General features: G+C 42.8%; 1 protein-coding gene across 5 annotated transcripts in view; it reads left to right on the top strand.

Annotated features, from left to right (window-relative positions):
- The window catches only part of P4HA2 (prolyl 4-hydroxylase subunit alpha 2), a 31,141-nt gene extending 15,277 nt beyond the window's left edge, over positions 1-15,864 (top strand). For 3 of the 5 annotated variants that reach the window (XM_082063868.1, XM_082063867.1, XM_082063869.1), the window contains exons 8-16: positions 1,556-1,761; positions 2,534-2,710; positions 7,121-7,191; positions 7,425-7,524; positions 8,679-8,732; positions 10,699-10,764; positions 12,898-12,966; positions 14,524-14,620; positions 15,364-15,864. In XM_082063868.1, coding sequence (XP_081919994.1) covers positions 1,556-1,761; positions 2,534-2,710; positions 7,121-7,191; positions 7,425-7,524; positions 8,679-8,732; positions 10,699-10,764; positions 12,898-12,966; positions 14,524-14,620; positions 15,364-15,434 — 911 coding nt within the window. In that variant the 3' untranslated portion in view covers positions 15,435-15,864. Of the gene's footprint in view, positions 1-1,555; positions 1,762-2,533; positions 2,711-7,120; positions 7,192-7,424; positions 7,525-8,678; positions 8,733-10,572; positions 10,633-10,698; positions 10,765-11,976; positions 12,003-12,897; positions 12,967-14,523; positions 14,621-15,363 lie in introns of those variants that run through there. The other 2 variants (XR_014185259.1, XM_082063870.1) reach the window with 2 other exon arrangements.
- The last annotated feature ends 6,236 nt before the right edge of the window (positions 15,865-22,100 follow it).

Here is a 22,100-nt window from a genome sequence, read left to right as displayed (position 1 = left end):
CTACTGACTTCACATATTCCTCTTTATTCCTTAGTGCACGTACCCTTTGATGCCAGAAGAATACTTTGCCTGAGATCTTAAAGTGTTTATTTCTCAATATCCATAACAGATATTCATGAAAACTTCCTTTATCTCTGGTCTGTTTGTAGATTTCTCCTGGGTAAGCAAATAAGTATTGCTTCCTATCCAGCTTTGCCTGCTTCCTGCATTGGAAAGGTTTATCCTCCCCAATTAGTTAGCATCCACTGTGTTATGTATTTATATGGGTTTTTTTAGTCAGCTGCAGCTCTTAGTTTAGATGATAGCTTCATCCTGAGCATGGGTGAAGCCTTTGTATTGAAAAATATTTATCAGTTTAATTTCTGCAGGCATTGGAATTCATAGATTAATATTTGCAAGCATATGAATAGGTATTGAATCAAGTTCCCTCTGCAGCAGAGTTTAGTGCTGATAGCAGAAAGTAAATCCTTATCAGCACTGAACAGTGGAACAGACTCAGCAGTTCCCTCTGGGAGCAGCAGCTTCCTCTGCTCTGGGCTCAACTTCCTTACCTGGCCACAATTAGTCTGGGCTCTAATGAGCGGTTACTTCTGGTTTAGTTCTGTAAGATAAACACAATTAGCTTGGGAGGGCCAGAAGGAAAAAAAGCTGTTCTGGGTGCTAGTGTCCAGAAACACTGGTAGATAGGCAATTGCTCTTTCTTAGTTAAGCTGGGTAAAGATCTATTGCTGATGTTTAGTGATTCATACCAACATCATAAATAAATCACTAATGGTAGGTCCAGTGATGCTAGTGATCCAGTATACCTCCAGATAAACCTGTTACAAATGTCTAAAGAAAGATGACCTGATCTGGTTGAAGATGTTCCTGTTCATTTCAGAGGGGTTGGGCTAGATGACTTTTGAAGGTGCCTTCCAACCCAAACTATTCTGGGATTCCGTGCTGTGGGTGGGCTGTTAAGTGATAACACATGCCTCTGAGCTTCCTGACTTTGGAGGAGGTGTTTGGGACTGAAGTTTGTGGCTGTGCCTCCAGTGCAGCCTGTGGTTAAAGCATCCTTGTGTGGGACAGAGTGTGGAGAGGAGGGCTGCAGCAAGTGACATGGTTTAGTGCTAGAGTTAGGGTAGGTTATGGTTGGACTCAATGATTCTGAGGGTCTCTTCCAACTGAAATGATGCTATGATTCTAATTCGATTAGCATGACCTCTGCTGATGAGCTCTATGATCTGCTTATCTGGGATAGAACTGGGCAGAAAAGTTGAGAGAAAAGGGCAGATGTGAAGACCAAAATCTCTTTTTCTTTTTTTTTTTTTCCTTGGAATACAAGTTTTGTGATAAGTCCTTCCAGCAAAGATTCTTTTGCAGCCTGTGCCTGCCGTCCCTCTGCAAGGACAGATGTCCCAGTGCTGGTTTTCAGTGCTGACTGGAGCCAATGCCTTGGTTGCCTGATAATGCTTTAAGAAGGGGAAAATTGCTGTCTTAATACAAAGGCTTGTTTGTATTAACAGTTTCTGAGATTACATAAATCACTGCTTCTTTTTTTCTCCCAATGAAGACAGTACTCACGAGAGAGCAGGCAGTAATCTGCGGTACTTTGAAAAGTTGCTGGAGAAGGAGAGAGAGAAGGAGCAAGAGAAGTCAAACAAGACCATGACAACGACTGAACCAGTGGTGCAAAGTGGTGCCTATGAGAGGCCTCTTGACTATTTACCGGAGCGTGATATCTATGAGGCCCTCTGCAGAGGTGAAGGGGTGAAAATGGTAAGAGAAAGGCAAGAATTTCCTGTATGCTGCCTTTGCATAAGTGTCCCATCACACCTGACCACTCTAAGTTTTTCCTTCTGTGAAGCTGTTTTATTTGTTTTTTTAAGAAAAAATTAAATGTAGTTCTGTCGAGGCTGAGATTTTTACCTTAAGTCTTGGTCTCTCTATCTTTAGCTGTTAACAGCTCTCAATTGTACCTCTTAAAGGTTGTTGAAAATTGATTCTCCTCAGTGTGTCTACTGAGCCATTTCAAATGCTGGCTGTACAGATGTACTAGGAGGCTTTTTCCACTGAGAGCTGGTTATGCTTTGCCACGCTTACGGAATCACGTTATTCCTTCCCTTTTGCATGTTAAAGATGTGTCCCTCTGGAGTGACTATTTTGACCAACCAGTTGCCAGTGCTTCTTGACAAACATGGTTTTAATTCTCAGTGCAGGGAAAGGAATCAATTTATTCCATCTGCATAGTCTTAATTATAAAAAACAGACTTTTTTACAGCTTGCTGTTTGTGTGGTTGTTTGTTTACTCTGTAACCTATTATGATTTAATTCTTCTAAAAGGCAGTATTTCAGATGTTGCTCAGTGGTATCTTGTGTGGCATATGTTATTTGCAGTAAATTGCAACATCACACATGCTTACCTCTTAAATTTGTTAGTCAGCCAATGGCTTTTACAGCATTTGTAGAATGAAGCTCATTTTCTTTTATGTCTTGCCTGTTTGAAGTTCCTAGAAAGTGACTGAGCAAACTGTTTCGTGTTTTGTTTTAGACACCTCGAAGACAGAAAAGGCTGTTTTGTAGGTACCATGATGGAAACAGAAACCCTCATCTGCTCATAGCTCCTTTTAAGGAAGAAGATGAATGGGATAGCCCTCATATTGTACGATACTATGACGTTATGTCTGATGAAGAAATTGAAAAAATCAAACAACTAGCAAAGCCAAAGGTAAGTTTCCCTTCTTTCATCTCACTAATGACTGCTAATTCCATGGTTTAATCTCTATTAGCAAAGACTAGGCAAAGGATTTGAAAGATCTGGTTTCATACTACAGATGATACACTGCAGCTGTGAGCCTAAGGGGAGCGATTTCGATACTGCCTGGTGATGTAGGACCATAAAGCCCAGGCTCCTGAAGGTATTTATGCATTGTTGCACTTAATTATGTGAAGTTCTTAGTAAATGGCTTAGAAACCTTTTAGGAAACTTGTCGTGGTTGAGACGGACAAACGGCATAGACCAAGTTCTTCCAGGATGAACGTAGTGGATCCATTTATTACCACAAGTGCATTTTTATACAGTTTTACCAATTCATGTGTCTCTTCACTATTGGTTACAAGTTACAGCAGTGACATCTCATTGGCTATTTTTGCTATCATCAATGTTACTCTTTTACTCCCTTCTCTCTCATGGGTACATCCTTAACATCTCCGGATACTCCTTTACTCCCATCTTTCACATGGGTAGGCCTATGGAGTCCTGGCCAGTCATGTTGGCTGAAGTAATCCACGTGTTAGTCTTTGTCTGTGCAGGCATCCAAAACGCAGCAGTTGCAGCAGTCATTGTCAGGAGGATAACACAGGTTTCACATTCCATGCTGGCAACCATTGCAGCCCTTGATCTGTAAAGACACAAGCATAGCCTCTCCCCCAGGTTATCAATTGATGTGGCCTTTTCCATTGACCATTAACTAGTGATTTGACCATAACTAATGTAGATTCTTTCTGATTTAGCATGTTTTTGGGTCATACTTTTGAAGTGTTTCATCACAGGGCAAATTTGAGCTGTACCACTTAGATATAAGTGATTCATCACATACAGTGCTTTTGACAATTGGTTTTGTGGTGTTTTCCCTATTTCTTCCCCCCTTTTTGTTTCTTTGTTTTGTTTTAAAAAAAAACACAACAAAACCAAACAGTTCAGAATCAGATACGTGTGTTGGACCTTGACTACGTACTCAGAATCACAAATCAAATTTAGAGGTTCCTCCTTAAAAAGCTCTAAATAATGTAAAGCTGTGCCAAGTTCTGCTAATTGGGTTGAACCTTCGATAATTTTTACAGATGCCACGAGTAGAACTGCAGTGTGCTCCTGAAGCCACACACAGCTCCTTGGGAATAATGAGATATAGGTAACTCAGTGCAGAAATAATTTGTGCTCTTAATAATTCCCAGTCTGGGAGCTGGGAAGAGCAGAGTACTTGCAATGACAAATGCATAATCCAGTTTTCTCCCAGAGCACTTTAGATCTGACCTTCCCAGGTAGAAGGCTGTCTGTGGAGCAGCAGAGGAGCAGATGTGACAGTGTCAGTGTGCTGGCTGTAGACCCAGCTCAAAGGCAGCAGCCTAGGGAGGGAACCCTGGGTTTGATACAATACCTGTTACTCATGGTGTGAATTCTAGTGGCTCTGCACACAATAAAAAGCAGCTACCTAATGCAAAGCTAATAATTATCTTGTCTGATTTTTCTGGAGGTGGAATTTCATGTCTAACCACTTCCTTTCTGGCAGTAAAAGTATGACAGTGTGACTTCAGTACTAGATGCTACAGCTTATTTTTCTGTCAGACTTGACAAGCATGTAAAACTAAACATTTCTATTTTTATAGATGAATGGTTCATTGTAGCACTCTTGTAGTTACTGCTATGAAATGTGGTGCTAAAATTCCAGTCAAGAATTACCCTTCTCTATGTGTTTCTAAATGTAAATGTAAATATCTAGTTAGAAGCAGACTGAGAAACTGATGCTTCCTGAGGACATTAATAATTTGCGGTGTTTGTGAAGCTGGGCTTGTGTGACTACCAGCCAGCGGTGAGAGTGTTGGCAGAACACTCCTGTCTCAATGAGGACTCTCACCTCCATAAATGGAGACTTTTTCCTATTACATCATACTATAAAACTTCAAGAGCTTCAGATAAAATGGAAACATTCAAATAGAGTGTATCACTTAATCTATTTTATCAAATTAAGCATAGGCTAAATAAGGCAGGTTGTTTGTTTTTCCCTTTTTGCTCAAAGTTAAATGTAGGGTTCTTTCAACCTTTTGTTTTATGAGAAGCCTTAAGTCTTGCTCACTTGAGTTTTTCTTATGCTACTGATGCCAAGGGAATTTTACGTATAATCTATGTAGTAGGGAACAGTCCCTCTAAGAGTAGGCAAATAGTAGAGTCCTAAGATTCAGATGAAAGTTTTAAATTAAAAAAAAAAACTCAACTGTTTTCTTATAACTGATTTTTTCTAAATCTGTAGCTCAGCTGCAGGAATAGCTTTAAATTCTGCATTACTACTGAAAGAACGGAAAATATAAGTCCTGTCATGAAATGGATGTTAAATGTGGCTTAATTTCAGCCAGGAAATTTTAGTTAGTAGTCATGGAAGCTTTCAGACAGAACTCTGAAGTAGTATGTTAGTTTTGGGCTCAGAAAGATGAGCATTTCCTTTGTTCTAAAATGCATTTGCAAGAAATTTCTGCTTTTGGGTCCAAGCACTTTAACATCATTACAGTTGCCAATATTTTTTGTTTTGTAGGGAAACAACATCTGTACACGATTGAGAGTCAGTTGTATTCGAGTTGGTTTTCGTGCTTGTTTTGCACAACGTGAACACTTTTACTCCAGTTCCAAAAAGCAGTTCCAGCTTTTCAGGCAATATCAGAGCTGACTGGGAAGGGTCAGGAAAATTCTGAACTTTATTGGTGTGGATAGTACTGGGACAGGTCTGCTGTGAAAGATCAGAACAGGCAAAAATATGGCACAGAGGGGGACACTTGAAGATCTTTGAACTCAGTGCTATAGGATTTCAGCAATACAGAATTTTGTAAAGAAAAGACAACAGAATGCATGCTAAACTAAATGCAGACTTGGAGAGGAGGAGTATATGAAGCTTCTGACCAATTCAGTGTGTTATGATGATTCTTCAAAGCCCAGAAAATGCATATTATAAGGTTGCATTCTCCACCATGTTGCAAGTGAAGAAGCCTGCTTATCAGAAAGAGAAGTGCTCTGTTCTCATAAAGAAGAGATATGCAATAATATGAATATTTTAGTTCTGATTTATTTGGATCAAATGCTAGGTGCAGAAATCAAGCAAGCATATGCACACTTGAAAATAGCAGTAGAATGAAAAGTTTGGGAAGCTAAATTATATCCTAAAAGCTATGTGCAATTGTACAAGAGAAGAACAACAGTCAGCCTGGCTCTTCTGTTATGATTTATGCAGGAGAAATCTGGAACAAAATAACAGTGACTCAGTTACAGAAACAGCTGTGCCAAGAACTCTTGTATAGGGACAAGACAGCTGACATGGATTGGATTGTAAAGCTGGCTGGAGAGTTACTTGAGGAGAAATGAAGGAAATAATGACTGCATGCTCTGAAGAAAATGCAAATGAAAAGGCTTTTTTGTGACCTATAATTAAGTGGAAGGATGGAGGCATGATTTGAAGTGTTTGTGGTTTGCAGGAGTTAAATTTAAATGTGGTCTGAGTTTACAGTCAAAGGAGTGTCCCAGTTCTTGTTCTCAGCTGCAAGTATCAAACCAAAGTGACCTGTTGTGTGTTGCGAGCAGCAGTCTGTCGCTTTGACACCACAGCCGATCTGAGTGGTTTTGCCAAGTTCCAAGTTTTTCTTACAAACATGCTGATATGGCCTAAGGGTGATGGTGCATTACTTGCTGTTTAAAATGCATAGGTGGTCTGTGCTCTTGCAGAGTTACCTTCATAATGTAGTGATATTATCTCAAACTGTCTCTGCAAATTAGATGTTCCAAGCCTCTTCCAGCTGGAAAATCTGAGCATGGTAATGGTGAGAGTTGCCCTCCGGAGTTTTCTACCACTGCCTGCCCCGTAATTTGTAGCTCACTCTAAACATTTTCACTTGTTGTTTTTCATCGAAGAATGAAGTTGGGTTTTTTCAGTCCACATGAGGAGCAGACTGAAAATTCAGAATATCCAATGATTTTTCTCTTTGCCAAGAATTTGGGCTTCATATATTGTTAACTTCTGTTGTTCCCTCTTGCTAATATTGGTTCCAGCTGTATAAAAAATACCTTTGAAACATGGTCAGGAAGCAATATTTGTGGATTTAGTATCATAGATTGTGCAGTCAGTCAAATTCTTTTCTTCCAGGTTCAAATGCAGGTGATGGATCACGCTTGTGTTTCTGCATGTACTCTTCTAGCATGAAATTGGAACACAGTCTAGGTTGGAGCTATAACTCAATATATCAATATATTGATATATATATATATCCAGGGATATGTTGAAATTGGACAAATCAGGTGTTGCTTTTGGTTAAGATGAGAGAAAGCTTTTTTCTAACATGTAGTTGATGATTCTTCCTCCTTGGGATTTTTTTGACACAGCTGGCACGAGCCACAGTACGTGATCCCAAAACCGGTGTCCTTACAGTGGCTAGCTACAGGGTATCAAAAAGGTAAGCCTAGAGAAGAGCTTAGCTTTAAGGGTTTTGTGCTTAAAAGCTGTCATCTGCTACCTACAGCTGGAAACTTGACCTGCTTTGCATGTAGCAAAAGCTTGCCCAGCAAATGCATGGTAAATGGCTTTTTTAGCCATCTGACTGGGGGCAGAAACTCCTTCTGCCTTGGGAAATGGGTTGTTGTGGTTGGTATTCCAAAATAATGTGTTTCAATCATTCCTTTATCCTAGCTCATGGTTGGAGGAAGATGATGATCCTGTTGTGGCCAAAGTGAATCAACGAATGCAACAGATCACAGGGTTAACAGTGAAAACAGCTGAACTACTGCAGGTTGGTACATTTGTCTCATCAGACCTTATCCTGGTAAAATTAGCTGCTGGGCAGGGTGGAGTGGTGCTTATGCAGATGTGAATGCAGGCTGGCTCTTACCCAGCCCTCTTTGGGTTCTGTTGTCTGCTGACCACACACACAGAGCAGGTAAGTAAGGTCTTTCTGAAGGGTATAGGGTGTTCCCAGCTGCTGCCAGCTGTAAGGACCTGGCAGGTAGATGTTTTCCCTTGTGTGCCAGGCAGAGAAGGGTGAAGATATCAAAGAAATAGAAGGTAAATTCATGCAGGAGTCTGTAATTCACCAGTTTGTTTTGAGGGAAGTGCCTGTTACTTATTTCCAAGTCTGCAAAAGTTAAACCTCCTTCCTAGTTGAACCTTTCAAAGACCCAAACATTTTTTCATAGCCCTACTATATTCTCATGCAAATTCTGATCTTTGGCTGTCTGGGGAGAGGCAGGGGAGTAGAAGTGGTACAGCATTGCCAGAATACCTGTACCTAAGGCTGCTTACTGCTTCTCTTCCTCTATGCTCCTTGAATTCCTGTTTTAGAGCCTGATGGAAGGGCTATTGATTACTGGTTATCTGCAGAAACCAGGTAATTGTGCAGTGATCTGGGAGGCATGTTGAGTGCAGCCTCAGAGAACTAAATCTTATGTGATATTCAGGTAAAGTTAAATGGTGCTTTTAAGCTACTTTAAACCATCTGTGTTCCTGGATGGGTGTATGTACATAACAGATCATACAAGTGTGACACAGAATCTGTCTCCTAGTTGAGACACACATACCGGAGGACAACACACGCTCAGCTCCCTCTTCAGAGGAGGGAGCAAGAGTGTGGTAAAACTTGCTGCTAATGCATGTTAAATGGGCTGTTGTAGTTATAAGTAGGGTGCTGCCTTTGAGAAACATTTGGTACAGAGAAAAATTATCAGCAAAATCCTTAAACTGTGAAATAGAAAGAGCACTTAAGTTGTTTGTCATCCATGTACCTCATTTCTGGCAATTTAAAAGAGAAAGCAAGTGTGCTGTGGATAACAATCTTGCCACAAAGTGCTGCTTCTTAAAGCATATTTTGGATTTCTGAGGGCAAATGCTGCCTTTTGCAGCAAACACGTGTGGTTCAATGGATGTTTGTTTCCCTTTTCCATGCTGCAGGTTGCCAACTATGGAATGGGAGGGCAGTATGAGCCGCACTTCGATTTTTCTAGGGTAAGATCCCACTTTCAATTATTTCTCAGTGGAGTGGGGAGGGCAGTGCTACAGGGAGCAGAACTTGCAGCTGGTGGGTGCCAGATCTGCAATGGGCACTAGAGGTCTCTGGTTTGCTGCAAGGGGGGAGAAAAAAGGAACAGAAATTTGCAACTGTCACCCTAAAACAGTTGATGAACATGCTGATCATAATGAAGAGCTATGGTGACTGGTAACTTCAAATATAAAATCTGATGCCTTTGTTTCCAGTAGAAATGTGGCATTTCAATGGAATCTGGATTAATTCAGGCTGTCCCAGTGGCTTTAGCTGGTAGAAGGGATTGCTGCAGCCAGAGTGCAACCCAGTAATTGAGTGCTGAATTAAAGCCACCCAATTTAGCACTGTTTAAAAAAAAGAAAAAAATCCTGAACTTCAACACTATGGAATCTCATATTCGTTAGCTTTGGCCTGTTAGGAGCCTTTTCCTCTTAACTGTAAGACTGCTTTGTTTCCTGAGTTGAGCAAATGCTCTTAAATTCTCTTCAAAGCTCAAGGACCTCAGCCATCAAATTGGCCATGTGGACTTGACTTCTGGATTAGGCCGCTGGGGCAGAGCTCCACTTGGAGCGTAACCTTGGCTGCAGTCACCAGTTCACGCAATTGCAGAATTTGCCATAGTTTTGGGCTGGTCCTCCAGGCTCTCTGTGCATCACAGACTTCAGTGCTGAAATACTCCCCATCTCCTGATCAGCCTTGCAGTTCCCAAACAGGGACACTTTAATAGTTGCACATTACAATTTTGAGATTTTATTGCTTGCTCAAAAGTTAACATTTTTTGATAGTGAAGTTCAGAAAAGCATGGCTGGACCTGGATTCGGCAGTGGTGGCAGAGAGACCCCTGTATCTCAGTGCTTTTGTGGTGGTTCTTTTAGATTGAATTTGCACATACAGATGCAGAAGTCTTTTTTTAATTAACCTGTTTTAGGAAAGACCTTTATTTCTTGAAATGTGCTTCAAGTAGATTGAACCATAACTGAACTATAACATCTTGGAGATGGTGGATGTGGTTTTCCTTGCTGCTTGTTTTGGGTTTTTTTTTTTTACTAATTTCTGCTTTTCTTTAAATGTCAAAGATTATTGCTTTTGTGTAGAAGAGTGCACCTCAATGTCTGTTGGCTGAAATTACTTCCTGACTATTAGCAATGTAAATAAACCTTTAATTGCATTTTTTCTGAAGGAAGGAGACACACACTGACATTCTAAATGTGCTTTTTGCTTCTAAACTGGCACTAGTGTGATCTCATACTTCAAACTCAAAACACTTCCTACAGAGTAAAGACAATTTGATCTTTTTGATGTGGTCCTTAATCCTAGATAGGCAACCACCTGAAAGAAGTTTATTGCTATTCTGCAAGTTTGCCTGCTGGCAAAAAATGCGTTTTCTCGTGACAATATTTCTTTGAGTCACTACTACATTTGTGAGAATTTGGTATGTTATCTAAAGCCCACCAAAGAGGGTTTTTTTTTTTCATATTCACCTCAGCTGTTGACTTAGGACGTTTCTGTACTGGACTATCCAGTTATTCACTTGGATAACATCTGTGCCACAGGACCTGAAAACATTCTACTCTGCCCTGAGAATTGCTTCAGTGCTGCTACTTACAGCACCTCAGTGCTCTGTGCATGTATTTGTGCACCCTGGCTGCAATCTGTAATGGCTTTAGCATTGCCCTGTATCAACTGTCCCCTTTCTAGTCCAGCTCTTTAAATTAGGCTTAAGGATCTCTCTGCAGAGCTGCACAGCTGTAACTCTAGTGTGAGCCTGTTTGGAACTGGGGTTAAAGTTGTTGTCTGTTACAGCGACCCTTTGACAGCACACTCAAATCGGAAGGAAATAGGCTAGCGACGTTTCTTAACTATGTAAGTACCTCTTTGTCTGCTGTCTGTGAGCTTGAAGTTTGCAGTTATTCTCATTTAATTTTATAGAAAGATGAGCCAGATGCTTTCAAGCGGTTAGGGACTGGAAATCGTGTGGCCACTTTTTTAAACTATGTAAGTATGATGATCCTTTCTGCATTGAGTGTAACTTTAGCAGCATCTTGTTTACAGCTTGTGCCATTGGTTATTTGTAGAGTTTCCCCGGCATCTGGAAGTAGGGATTTCATTATTCTTGCAGCATCGGGTGCTGTCCCATTTGAGTTGATAGAATTCTGGTGGTATTTAACCTCAAAGCAGAAAATTGGAATATAGGGCCCAGTTTCTCCTTTTGGCCACTCTACTATGAAATCTTCCACTTCATTGGATCCCTGTTGGTGGGAGAGGAGAATTCGGCTTGTTTCAAAAAGGCAAGTGCGTGGGGTGTTCCTCATGTGGTATGCTGGTTGAGAACTTGACTATCAGCCATTTACTGTGACAGTCACGTTCTTCCACCGCTGTTTGACAGCACTTGATGCTGTGGTCTGTAAACCTCCATTTTAGCTGTTTGTCGAAGCTGGAGTTACTCTGGCATAGCTGTAGCTTCAACAAATGGAGGAGATGTAGCCAGTAAACTCAGTGCAACTGGGTTGCAAATGCAGAATTGAAGAGTTTCTTTAGTTGCATGTATTTTACAGCCTGGAGACCATGTACACTGGAATCATAAACATAACTGCCACTGGTACCAGTGGCCTTATGTTTTCACAGTAGTATTCTGACAGTATTTTATCTGTCAACCTGTACTTCCTATATCAGTAACTAGGATCACCTAATCTGCTGTGTCTAACTTTTCAGTGATACAACTTCAAATTTAAAAGATGCAACTTTGAATTTAAAATTCTATGATGAAATATTCATGGCAGAGCTGATATTTTGAGTTTGAAATGCAGCTCAAAACAGAAACAGAAATACTTTCAACTTGGTATGACAGAGGAGGAAAGAATCTCTGAAACAAGATACAGAGTAAGATGAATAGCTGTGAAACTGTCTGCTGTGAAGAGGCTTCAATTTGAAATTACCTATATTTTGGTTCCTTCTCAGACTTTTGGATAAGCCTTGATTTAGGGTGAATGCTATGCACCTTATTCTCTGCCTGGTGTACATGGTCAAAGGTGATTTACCCTTGTATGTCCTATGTAGAACATATCATACATGTACCTACACCCTTACTAAAAAGTTGTTGTGCTGCTGAGTTGTAGGTATTAACTTGCCAAGTTGCATGCACATGCTTTCTAGTTGGAAGGGGCAAAAACCTGTGCACCTGTGGCATCTTATGCCCTTTTATTGTAGGTACCAAGCAGGAGGACACCAGAGTGGTAATAACATCTGCTTTAAACAGAAATCCAAGTTACAACAGAGAATGAGGGGATGTGGGGACTGTGTTAATAATATTTCTGCTGTTGAAATTTGGTGGGAGCTGGATCTGACTCATTTGTTTCTTTTAATTAGAATCCAATCAAAAAACTCACTGAAATCAGTGGAAAGACTTTATTTAATGGGAGTGTTTCCAGGAACTTTGCTGTGTTTTTAATCAAGTCTAGAATTTAGAGTGAATCCATTATTACTGATGAACTCCATAGGGTTAAATTCATTTCAGTGTAGAAGGACAAAGTGTAAAGATACATGCTTTGCTTCAGAGTTGCATAGCTGTATGCATTAAAGCTTGAGATGTGGTGTAGCATCACTAGTGAGCAGTGTAGAAACAGTGCAGAAAGTGAGGTTTTCTAATAGTTTGTCTGATTTTTGAAGTGGTTGACCAAGATGCATAAACTAAATTGAAAATCAGTTCCAAAGACATGGTTTCAATTTATGAGGAAACATGTGGTTTAACAGACACTTTTTTTTCCTGATTGAATCATAAACTGGAACGAAATTCTTGAAACTGACTTACTCTGAAGTCCTCTCCCTTATTATAGAGTACTAGATTATTAACACCGCAGGTACAAAACTTCTTATGGCTAATTGTCTGTGCAATGGATTATATATAATCTAGATGAAGTGCTGAACAAAAGCCTTCAGCTGAAATTAAAGCCACAAGAGCAGGAATTGTTACTCTTGCAGTTTGTGCTAGTTGAAGTGCGTCCTTTCCTCGTCAGTGCCTCTTGTAAAGGTGCGAGTAGAAATCTCTCCCTGTTAAGGCTTGAGGCACTTCAGTATGTGGGGCTGCATGTGCAAAAAGTGTTGTAAGGTGTGTGGACTTTGTTTTCTCAGATGAGCGATGTAGAAGCTGGAGGAGCTACAGTTTTCCCAGATTTTGGGGCAGCAATATGGCCCAAGAAGGTAAAGTCTGTTTTGCTTGATTTCTCCTCTCTTCCTTAGCACAGTCCTGCATCCATGTAAAAGTTGGCTAATGTGACAAAGTGCTGTTGTGGCACCTTGATCAACAGGCTGCTGTGTATCAATGCAGCTGTAGCTATTTTGGCAGACTGCAGGGCTGTGTCCTTTGTTTTACTATGTGTAATGTGAACAGCTTTTGTGTGGAGCTGTTACCCTATTTCCCTGAAAATAAGACAGTCTTGTATTTTTTCTTCAAAACCTATTACTTTTTCCATGAATAGCTGCCTGGACACTATTTAGTGGGGCCTATATTATTCAATATATTCATCAATGATTTGGACGAGGGAATAGTGTACTATCAGCAAGTTTGCTGATGACACGAAGCTGGGAGGAGTGGCTGACATGCCAGAGGCTGTGCTGCCATCCAGAGACCTGGACAGGCTGGAGAGTTGGGCGGGGAAACATTTAATGAAGTATAACAAGGGCAAGTGTAGAGTCTTGCAATGGGGTAGGAACAACCCCAGGTTCCAGTATAAGTTGGGGAATGACTTATTAGAGAGCAGCGTAGGGGAAAGGGACCTGGGGGTCCTGGGAACAGTGGGATGAACACGAGCCAGCACTGGGCCCTTGTGGCCAGGAAGGCCAATGGTACCTGGGGTGGGTTAGAAGGGGGTGGTCAGTAGATCGAGGGAGGTTCTCCTGCCCTTCTACTCTGCCCTGGGGAGACCACACCTGGAATATTGTGTCCAGTTGTGGGCCCCTCAGTTCCAGAAGGACTGGGAACTGCTGGAGAGAGTCCAGCGCAGGGCAATGAAGGTGATGGAGTGGAGCATCTCCCTTATGAGGAAAGGCTGAGGGAGCTGGGGCTCTTTAGCTTGGAGGAGACTGAGGGGTGACTTTATTAATGTTTACAGATATATAAAGGGTGAGTGTCAGGAGGATGGAGCCAGGTTCTTCTCAGTGACAACCAATGATAGGACAAAGGGTAATGGTTCAAACTGGAACACAAGAGGTTCCTCTTAAATTTGAGAAGAAACTTCTCAGTGAGGGTGACAGACACTGGACCAGGCTGCCCAGGGGGGTTGTGAAGTCTTCTACTCTGGAGACATTCAAAACCTGCCTGGACGCCTTCCTGTGTAACCTCATCTAGGGGTTCCTGCTCTGGCAGGGGGATTGGACTGGATGATTTTTCGAGGTACCTTCTAATCCCTAACATTCTGTGTAAATTGACTTTTTTATGAACTGTAACTAGGGCTTATTTTTGGAGTGCAGCTTATGTTTTGAGCATCCTCAAAAATCCTGAAAAATCATGCTAGGGCTTATTTTTGGGGAATCAGGGTATTAACACAAAACTTGTGTTCAGGTAGAACTCCTCCTTACTCTGTGGCTGAATTAATACAGTAGGACTGTGGGGGTTTTGTACATGCTGTTGGTGAATTTTGTTCAAGTGCTTGATAAGAGGCTGCAGCTGAATTCATAGGCATTTTCCCCCCGTTACTGTAACCTGAATAGTTATATTGACTAGGTTCTGACTAATCTATGTCTGATTTCACTTTTCAGGGAACAGCAGTGTTTTGGTACAATCTCTTCAGAAGTGGCGAGGGTGATTACAGAACGAGGCATGCAGCTTGTCCAGTACTAGTTGGGTGTAAATGGGGTAAGTAATACTCCTTTAGGAATGAAACCTGAAGAAAGGTTCATGTATATGCAAAGCTGTTGATATCCTGAACTCTTACAATAGCTTTTAATAACCTGGGTGTTGCCATTTTAACTACTGAGTCATTTGGCCATAATGAAAACTCCCACCATCAATATCATGTAGCATTAAGCAGCTACAAGGTTCATCTGTAGCTTTTCTAGTGAGTTTATTCTGTGTCAATGACAACACAAAGCATGTAAGAATCTCACTGGGCTTGTGTAATGTGCCAGCATCAGCATGACTTGAATTATCACTTGACTAAAACCAGGTCTGTTCCTACAAAGATCTGTGAATGGTTTTAACTGCAAAAGGAGGAGAGCTTCTTGTGAGGTAAATGTGAATGGATACTGGGAATTTCTGATAACTGTTGAAAGCTTCTCAAATTTTGTCATCCATTCAAATACTCACCTTCCCCAGCCTCCAAGGTTGGGAGTGTCAGAGCATCCTGATCTGTAAATGATGCCAGATGCAGAACATGCTGCTCTGTTACTGTTGGCCCCAGAACTGTGCAATTAGGCAGATCCTTTCTTCCCCAGCCCTTTTGCATTTTCCTGCGTCTTTCCCATTGGGTGGGCAGAGAAGTATGAGCAGGGATCCTCGGGCTGAGGGATGAGATTTTATTTGAAGTAACCATCTGCGTTGCGGTGATACCTTTGTGGTGATTACATGGTGGTAATTTATTTTGCATTCCTATTCCACAGTTTCAAACAAATGGTTTCATGAAAGAGGAAATGAATTCTTAAGACCATGTGGGAGAACAGAGGTCGACTGAAACCCAACCTGCTACAGGCCTTTGCTTCTCTGTCTCCTTTTCTACTGTTGGTTGTTCCAGTTCATTTCTAAGAAATGATCCATCTTTTTCTCCAAGAGTCCTGGCACTTTACCAAAAAGAACAACAAAATATGTAACACCTGTGAAAGTAAATGGCATCGTACACATGTGTTTTGGTTGCTGTTATTTCTGTGTTCATGTTCCCCCTGCCTTCCACCCTCCCAACGTTCTCTGTACCAGTGGTGCGAACAGCGCTGTGGGTGATTTGAGATGTTTGGTGCCTGGTCTTGTGCCTTTTGTACCTCAGAAGATTTAGATGTTAAATATTTCTTTGAACCAAAGCTTTTTTTAAAGTTTTGTGTACATGTTGATTTTATTGTATTTCTAGGGATCACATGTTTTGAAACAAAAATAAATGTTCTTTCCATAAAGTGATTCTCTTTGTGTCCTTTATAGGTGTATCAATGCTTGGTTTTAGGGAGCAGTGGGCCTTTGTTTCCCTCTATTGAGGGCATTTCACTTTGTTCTTTTTCTATACAAAATGCATCATGGTTTTGGACAGTGTTTTATTTAAAGCTCCAGCACATGATACAGAACTGTTGTACCTTCTACTGAAGCTGGAAAGGTTTGATTAGTGTATTGAAATTATAATGTATCCTAGGAGTAGGCAGGCTGCACACTTTAGGCCAATGGCAACTGTGATGTCAGTATTATTACACTTTCTCTGTGATGTTAACTTCTCTCTTGTGGGGTACTATATATTTTTGATGCAAGCAATTACAAAATTTGAACACTTTCAAGACTCAACAGTCTCGACAATTCTTCCTTTTAAAAGTATATATGAAACTGGCTTGAAAAAGTGAAAGAAATCTCCATTACACTGAAACATCCAGTTGCTGTCATGTTTGTCATGTGACAAATATTGGTTTCCTCTATACTTCTTCATCGCCCTGTGCTGTGCAAAGATGGAACAAAGTGGTGCCTAAAACCACTGTCAGGCAGGTTTAGGAGTGATGAGCGTGGTGTCCTCCTTGGAAAGACGAGTGGAACAGACAGGTTTTCCATGTTGGGTGTAATGAATGTCATCAATTTATTGTATTAGTAATAAAGCAATAGATGTTCTTGTACCCTGGAATTTTACATGTGAGGAATTAATGAACTTAATGGTGATTGTTTTATTCAGTCAATCAGATGCAGCATGTAAGTACATGTATTCACTAAAGTTTCTGTTTTTCTGTTAAACATACACAACTGGTTGAAGAGAGAGGTCTTGGATTGCCCCAGAGACTTGTTGAGCTGCAGTTGTTAGTGATACTGAAATGAGGGGAGCATCTAGTCTTGTAAATGAGCTTTGTGTGAACAGTTATAGCAGGTAGCTATAGGATTTGCAAGACTTTTTTCCTAAAAGCTTTAATGCCCTGGCACAGCACAGCTCGATAGCTGCTCTCTAATCTCTCACAGTGCTCCTTCTCTTGCCATGAATGTTGTGGTTGTTGGCTGGCTGCTCAGAATATTTCACTGTTGACCTCTAGTTTTCTTAGTAAAATCTCTCAGCACAACATAAACTTAGGGAAGGAGTTTTGCTTTATAACAAAGCATTTAACATGAGACAGCCTCACAGATGGGAAGAACAACTGGTAATGAGCCAAACCCACAGTCTCTGTAAGACTTTGGATTTCAGGGGGAGGAAGAGGAATCTACTTAGACTTTCTATCAATGTGGTATGTTGACAGATAAAGTTCATGTCAGGACTCTGGCCAAAAATCTGCACGTCCCACTCCTGAAATAACATAGTTGGCTGGGAAATAAGTGTTAACTGTGTTATGTCATACCGAACTTCTAAAGATAATTTTACCTGCTTATTTTTTTCCGGGGAAAAAAAACCTTATTCTATTTTCTGAGTTGTCTTCCACCTTCCTTCAGTCTGTCCCTAGAGTAGGATGTGATGAGTGGGTGCAGAACTGCTCGAATGCTCAGCTGGTTTTTGTGCTGCATGCAGGGTTTGATTGCTGCTAATCTGATCTGAAGAATAATAGCTACTTTAGAGAAGAGCACATATATGACTCCAGGGCATTCAGTTACCTGCCAGGCAGGTTTGTGTAATCTGGCAGATTTTATTCCCTATTCTGTCTCCTATCATTCTAGAAGATGAACAGAATATATCCATTAGCCTAAAATTTTAGACCTAAAAGAGAGAAGATTCATATGCTGGAACAAATAACCCTCCATCTGGACACAGGGACCTTCTGCTGGTGAATCACTTCTACAGTAGGTACTTAAATCTTGTTTGGACTGAAATGTACTGCTGAGTCGTCTTTATCTCACAGGGTTTAAATACTTAGTACAGGTATTTATACACACTGCAAAGGCTTGCTGTGAACAAGTGGCTGCCAGACACTTTGAAGTGCTTTGGGACCTTCCAGAGAGACCCTGGGGTCACATCTGTTGGAGTCAGCTTGCTGCTGAGGCCGTACAGCTCTGCTCTGCCTAGCAGCCACTGATGAAAGCAGACACTCTCTGAACTCTCATGGAAAGTTGGGCTCTTATCGTGGCTTCTGTAGTCATAAGGAGAACCACCACCCCCAGGCCATGCCAGTAATCCACATCCACTCTGTGTGTGGTTTCCTGACCCCTGGCCCTAATGCTGCTGTGTGGACACACGCTATGTCACTGAGCAATTATGCAGCTCTCCAACTGGGTTAGGAAATCACCTAAAACATTAATCTTCAGCTGCACAGACTCAGTGAAGTACTTACCATCTTTTTGTCTGCATTAGAAGTTACTTATCTTTCCTGTTACAGTGGAAAACGTGAAAATCATCTATCTCATTATGTTGGAGGGGAAAACTGGCATCCAAACTAAGGTGTGTAGTGTGAGTGGAGAAATGGCTGTGCTGGACAAGGAAAGCCATGCAAGCTCTGGCAGAGAGCAACTAGGGTGTTCTGCTGGGAAGGAACTGTGTTTTTATTATACATACAGGTTGTGTACATCAGCTGAGCTGTAAAATCCCTAATGTGGGAAGAGGAAGGGTTTTTTTTCAGTGATTTGATATGAGGAGGGGAGGGAATGTGTAAAAGGCAGCTGAGGGTACAGCTGTCCCCCAGGCCCCTTCGTTCTGCCCCCTGTAACCAGGGATGGTGCTGGGACACCATTCACCATCACATGCACTCCTTTGGCCAGGCAAGAGGAATCCCTCTCAGGGACACTGGAAAGGTCCAGAACCTGACCCCTGTGAGCTCCAGGTGATGTGAATTTAAAGAGACCCATTGCATCTGTTTAGTCCTAAAACTCTCTCATCCTGCAGGGAAAAGCCTACCCTGACTCTGTTTATTTAATCAGAGGTCAGCACTTGTCCTCTGTAGTGATTCAGATAATCCCCTCATGTGGCTCCTGCCTCAGTGCTGCCTTTTGGGGATGGTTGTCTTGTGTTCCTCTGAGGCTGAGGTGAACCAGAAGAGGAGAATAGTTCCAGTTAAGTGCTTCCAGACCGATACAGCCCTGGGACCCTTTATGTTTGATCTGATTCCAGCTTCTCTGACTCCTGTCTTGGCCTCCCTTCTCTCTCTCGTCTACAGCATCACCGTAACTCTTGCGAGGCGTTTGCATGGATGTGCCAGCAGCGTGGGGTTAGAGGTGCGTACCTCATCCTCCATGTATTTTGTCAGGATTTTCTGGGTTCTTTCATGGGACATGGTGCCCAGAATCTAGGAGGGGTCATCTCTTTGACCACAGACTCGCATGTGGTTTCTCCTGCAATGCTTCACCTGCAAAGCAGGGTCTGGGTTCAAAGATGCCCTTTTAGCATTGTACTCCGGTCTAGGGGTGGGAGCCCTGCAGCATCTGAAGACTGATGGTGATGTAAAATTATACAGGAGTGAGCTGAGCAAACAGAAAGCCCCTTGTGTCGTTGTTGATCTCTCAGGGCTTTGCGGCACTTTATCATTCCTTGTAGCTGCAGAGGATATTGCTGACAGTGTCTGTATCTGCAGAGATGGTGGGAGATTGGGCGTATCATGTTGCACGTCCAAATTAACAAAGAACAGACCTGATGGGATCTGATGAACTTTGAGTCTCCTCTGCTTGGCTGGGCTGGAGTGACTCACCCAGCCATGGTCTCCCGAGGTTCAGCAATCCTCTTCCCACCTCCATTTGTAGACCAGGACAGAAGAGTCTCCAAGTGATTCACCACCTGGAAGAGGAGCTGGAGTAGTGGCTGATGCTGATACTTACCCTGTCTTCTGCGGAAGATGAGTTGGGCTCGTGGGACTGCTTGTTCCTTTGGCTGTGGAGAAGTTGTATGTGGTTTTGTTGGAGTGTGCTCAGCTGATGAGCATCACCCACCTGTGTCCATGCAGCATTGCTGAGCTCTGCATAGTATGTGGCCACGGCTGCTGCCCCTCGGGCACACTGGCAGCGAGATCTCCGCCAGGACTTCCTGCAATATAATGTTTTTGCTTGGCTCTGCATTGATTTCTTCCGCTTTGATCTTCTTGAATGAGGGGGACCAAATGAAACATTTCTGACTCAGTGTGGTATATGAATTTGTAAGCTCTAATACCACATGTGGCCTTAGGCTCTCACACCTTAAAAAGTGTGAATTTATTCAGGCTCTCTGGTCTCACACGTGTATTTTGGTGAGAGAAATACTGCAAAATGTGAAACACACCTGTGTCTGTGGGGGGGGATGGGGGTGCTGGCTGTGGTTGTCCCCTTGTCCCCAGCCAGTGGCAGCTCTGCACTTGCTGTGTGTGCCTGTGGTATGTCACCCTGTTAGTAATCAAGTCTGACTCATGCTTGTGTCCTCCTTTACCACGCAAAGGTTCCATCTGCTTTCAGCATGGCTTTCCCCTGTTCCTCCAGCAGCTGGGAGCATGTGCTCTTTCTCTGGACAAGCTGGTGGGGGTTGGATCCCACCGTCTCTGCAGCTCTGTCTCTCACATGTGCTCTGTATTAGGAGGCAGGGAGCCATTTTGCGTTAACAGACAGAGCAGCCGAGGTCATCAAGCTCTCATTCATGTAATTTTACCCTTGCCAAAATAAATGATGGAGATCTCTTAATGAGCACATGGGCCCAGCTGAGGCTTAGCTTGCTGACCAACCTCCTGCTCTTGCAAAAATCCACATGATCCCCCACACAGCTGGAACCTGTTAATGCCCCTGTGGTGGGGAGCACCAAGACTTCGCACAGGGTGGGGGGATGAGTGTCTGCTGGGTGCTCCTGGCTCAGAGCAGCACCTCAGTGACAGCGCTGGGTCAGCAGGAGCTGGTGAAGGGCACTAGTGGGTCCAGGGGCTGGTGCTGGGTATGAGGACACAGACGTCAAGGGAACGGGGTGCAGCTGGGCAGAGCAAGTGAGTTGACAGGAGCAGTGTCACAGCTGAAACCTCTTAAGGACCATCACAGTTTGTGTTTTGGCCAAAGGTGCAGGTGGTGCATTAGAAGTATGACCAGCAGGTCGAGGGAGGTTATATTCCCCCTCTACTCTGCCCCAGTGAGGCTGTATCTGGAGTTCTGTGTCTGGTTCTGGGATCCCCAGTTCAAGAAGGACAAGGAATTACTGGAGAGAGCCCAGTGGAGAGCTACAAAGACAATCAGGGGTCTGGAGCATCTTTCTTCTGAGGAAAGGCTGAGAGAGCTGGGTCTGTTCAGCCTGGAGAAGAGAAGCTGAGAGGGGATGTCATCAATGAAATAAATATCTCAAGGGTGAGTGTCAAGAGGATTGACCAGACTCTGTTCAGTGGTGCCCAACAACAGGATGAGAGGCAACGGGCACAGACTGAAATACAGGAGGTTCCATAGGAATATGAGGAGAAACTTCTTTACTTTGAGGGTGACAGAGCCTGGAACAGGCTGCCCAGAGAGGTTGTGGAGTCTGCTCTGGAGACATTCAAACCCACCTGGATGTGATCCTGTGAAACTTGCTCAGGGTGACCTGCTTTAGCAGGAGGTTGGACTCAGATGATCTCCAGAGGTCCCTTCCAACCCCAGCCAGTGTGTGATTCTGTGGTGTTGGCCACTCCGGGGGCTGAGGGATGCTGAGTCCCGTGGGTCGGGCTGCCCCATCCCAGGCCACCTGTCCTCCTGCTCTCCCAGAACTGCCTCAGACGTGGTCCAGCTGCTTTTCCATGGTTTGAAAAAGCACCTGAAGGAGCAAGGCTGCCAGAGGAGACGGGCTGCAGGCTCTCCTGTGTGCAAGTACATCACCAGGGGCTGAGAGGAGGTGAAAAAGCTGGGGGGGCTGTGTGGTGGGTGCTTCCCTGGGGTGTCCTGCTGCACAAGGGGGCTGCCAGGGCCCCTGCGCTTCCCCAGCAGGGCCATCATCTTTTGCATCCAAGGAGAATGGATGAAAATCTGCATTTTACTCTCATTTGGGGTGACATTATGGACAATAAATAAGCAATCGAGGGCATCAGTGGGGTATGGGCACCTGTTGGCTTTGTCTGAAAAAAATGGAAAAGCACTGATGAGAATTGCTCCTGTGAATCAGGAGAGGCTGAGAAAGCATGGCACAACCTTTTCTTATTTGACCAGATCTTTTAACAACGATGAGAAGGAGTTTCTGTTTAACTGAGTCTTTTCACCTTGTAATGAAATATTTGTCTCTCTGTGGAAAACTTTTTATATTTGAAAGGCCAGATCTACCTACTTAACATAGTTTTACTATGAT

Source organism: Streptopelia decaocto (assembly GCF_964273445.1).
Source record: "Streptopelia decaocto genome assembly, chromosome: 12".
Classification (NCBI taxonomy): Eukaryota; Metazoa; Chordata; class Aves; order Columbiformes; family Columbidae; genus Streptopelia; species Streptopelia decaocto.
This window is presented reverse-complemented; position numbering and strand designations above follow the sequence as displayed.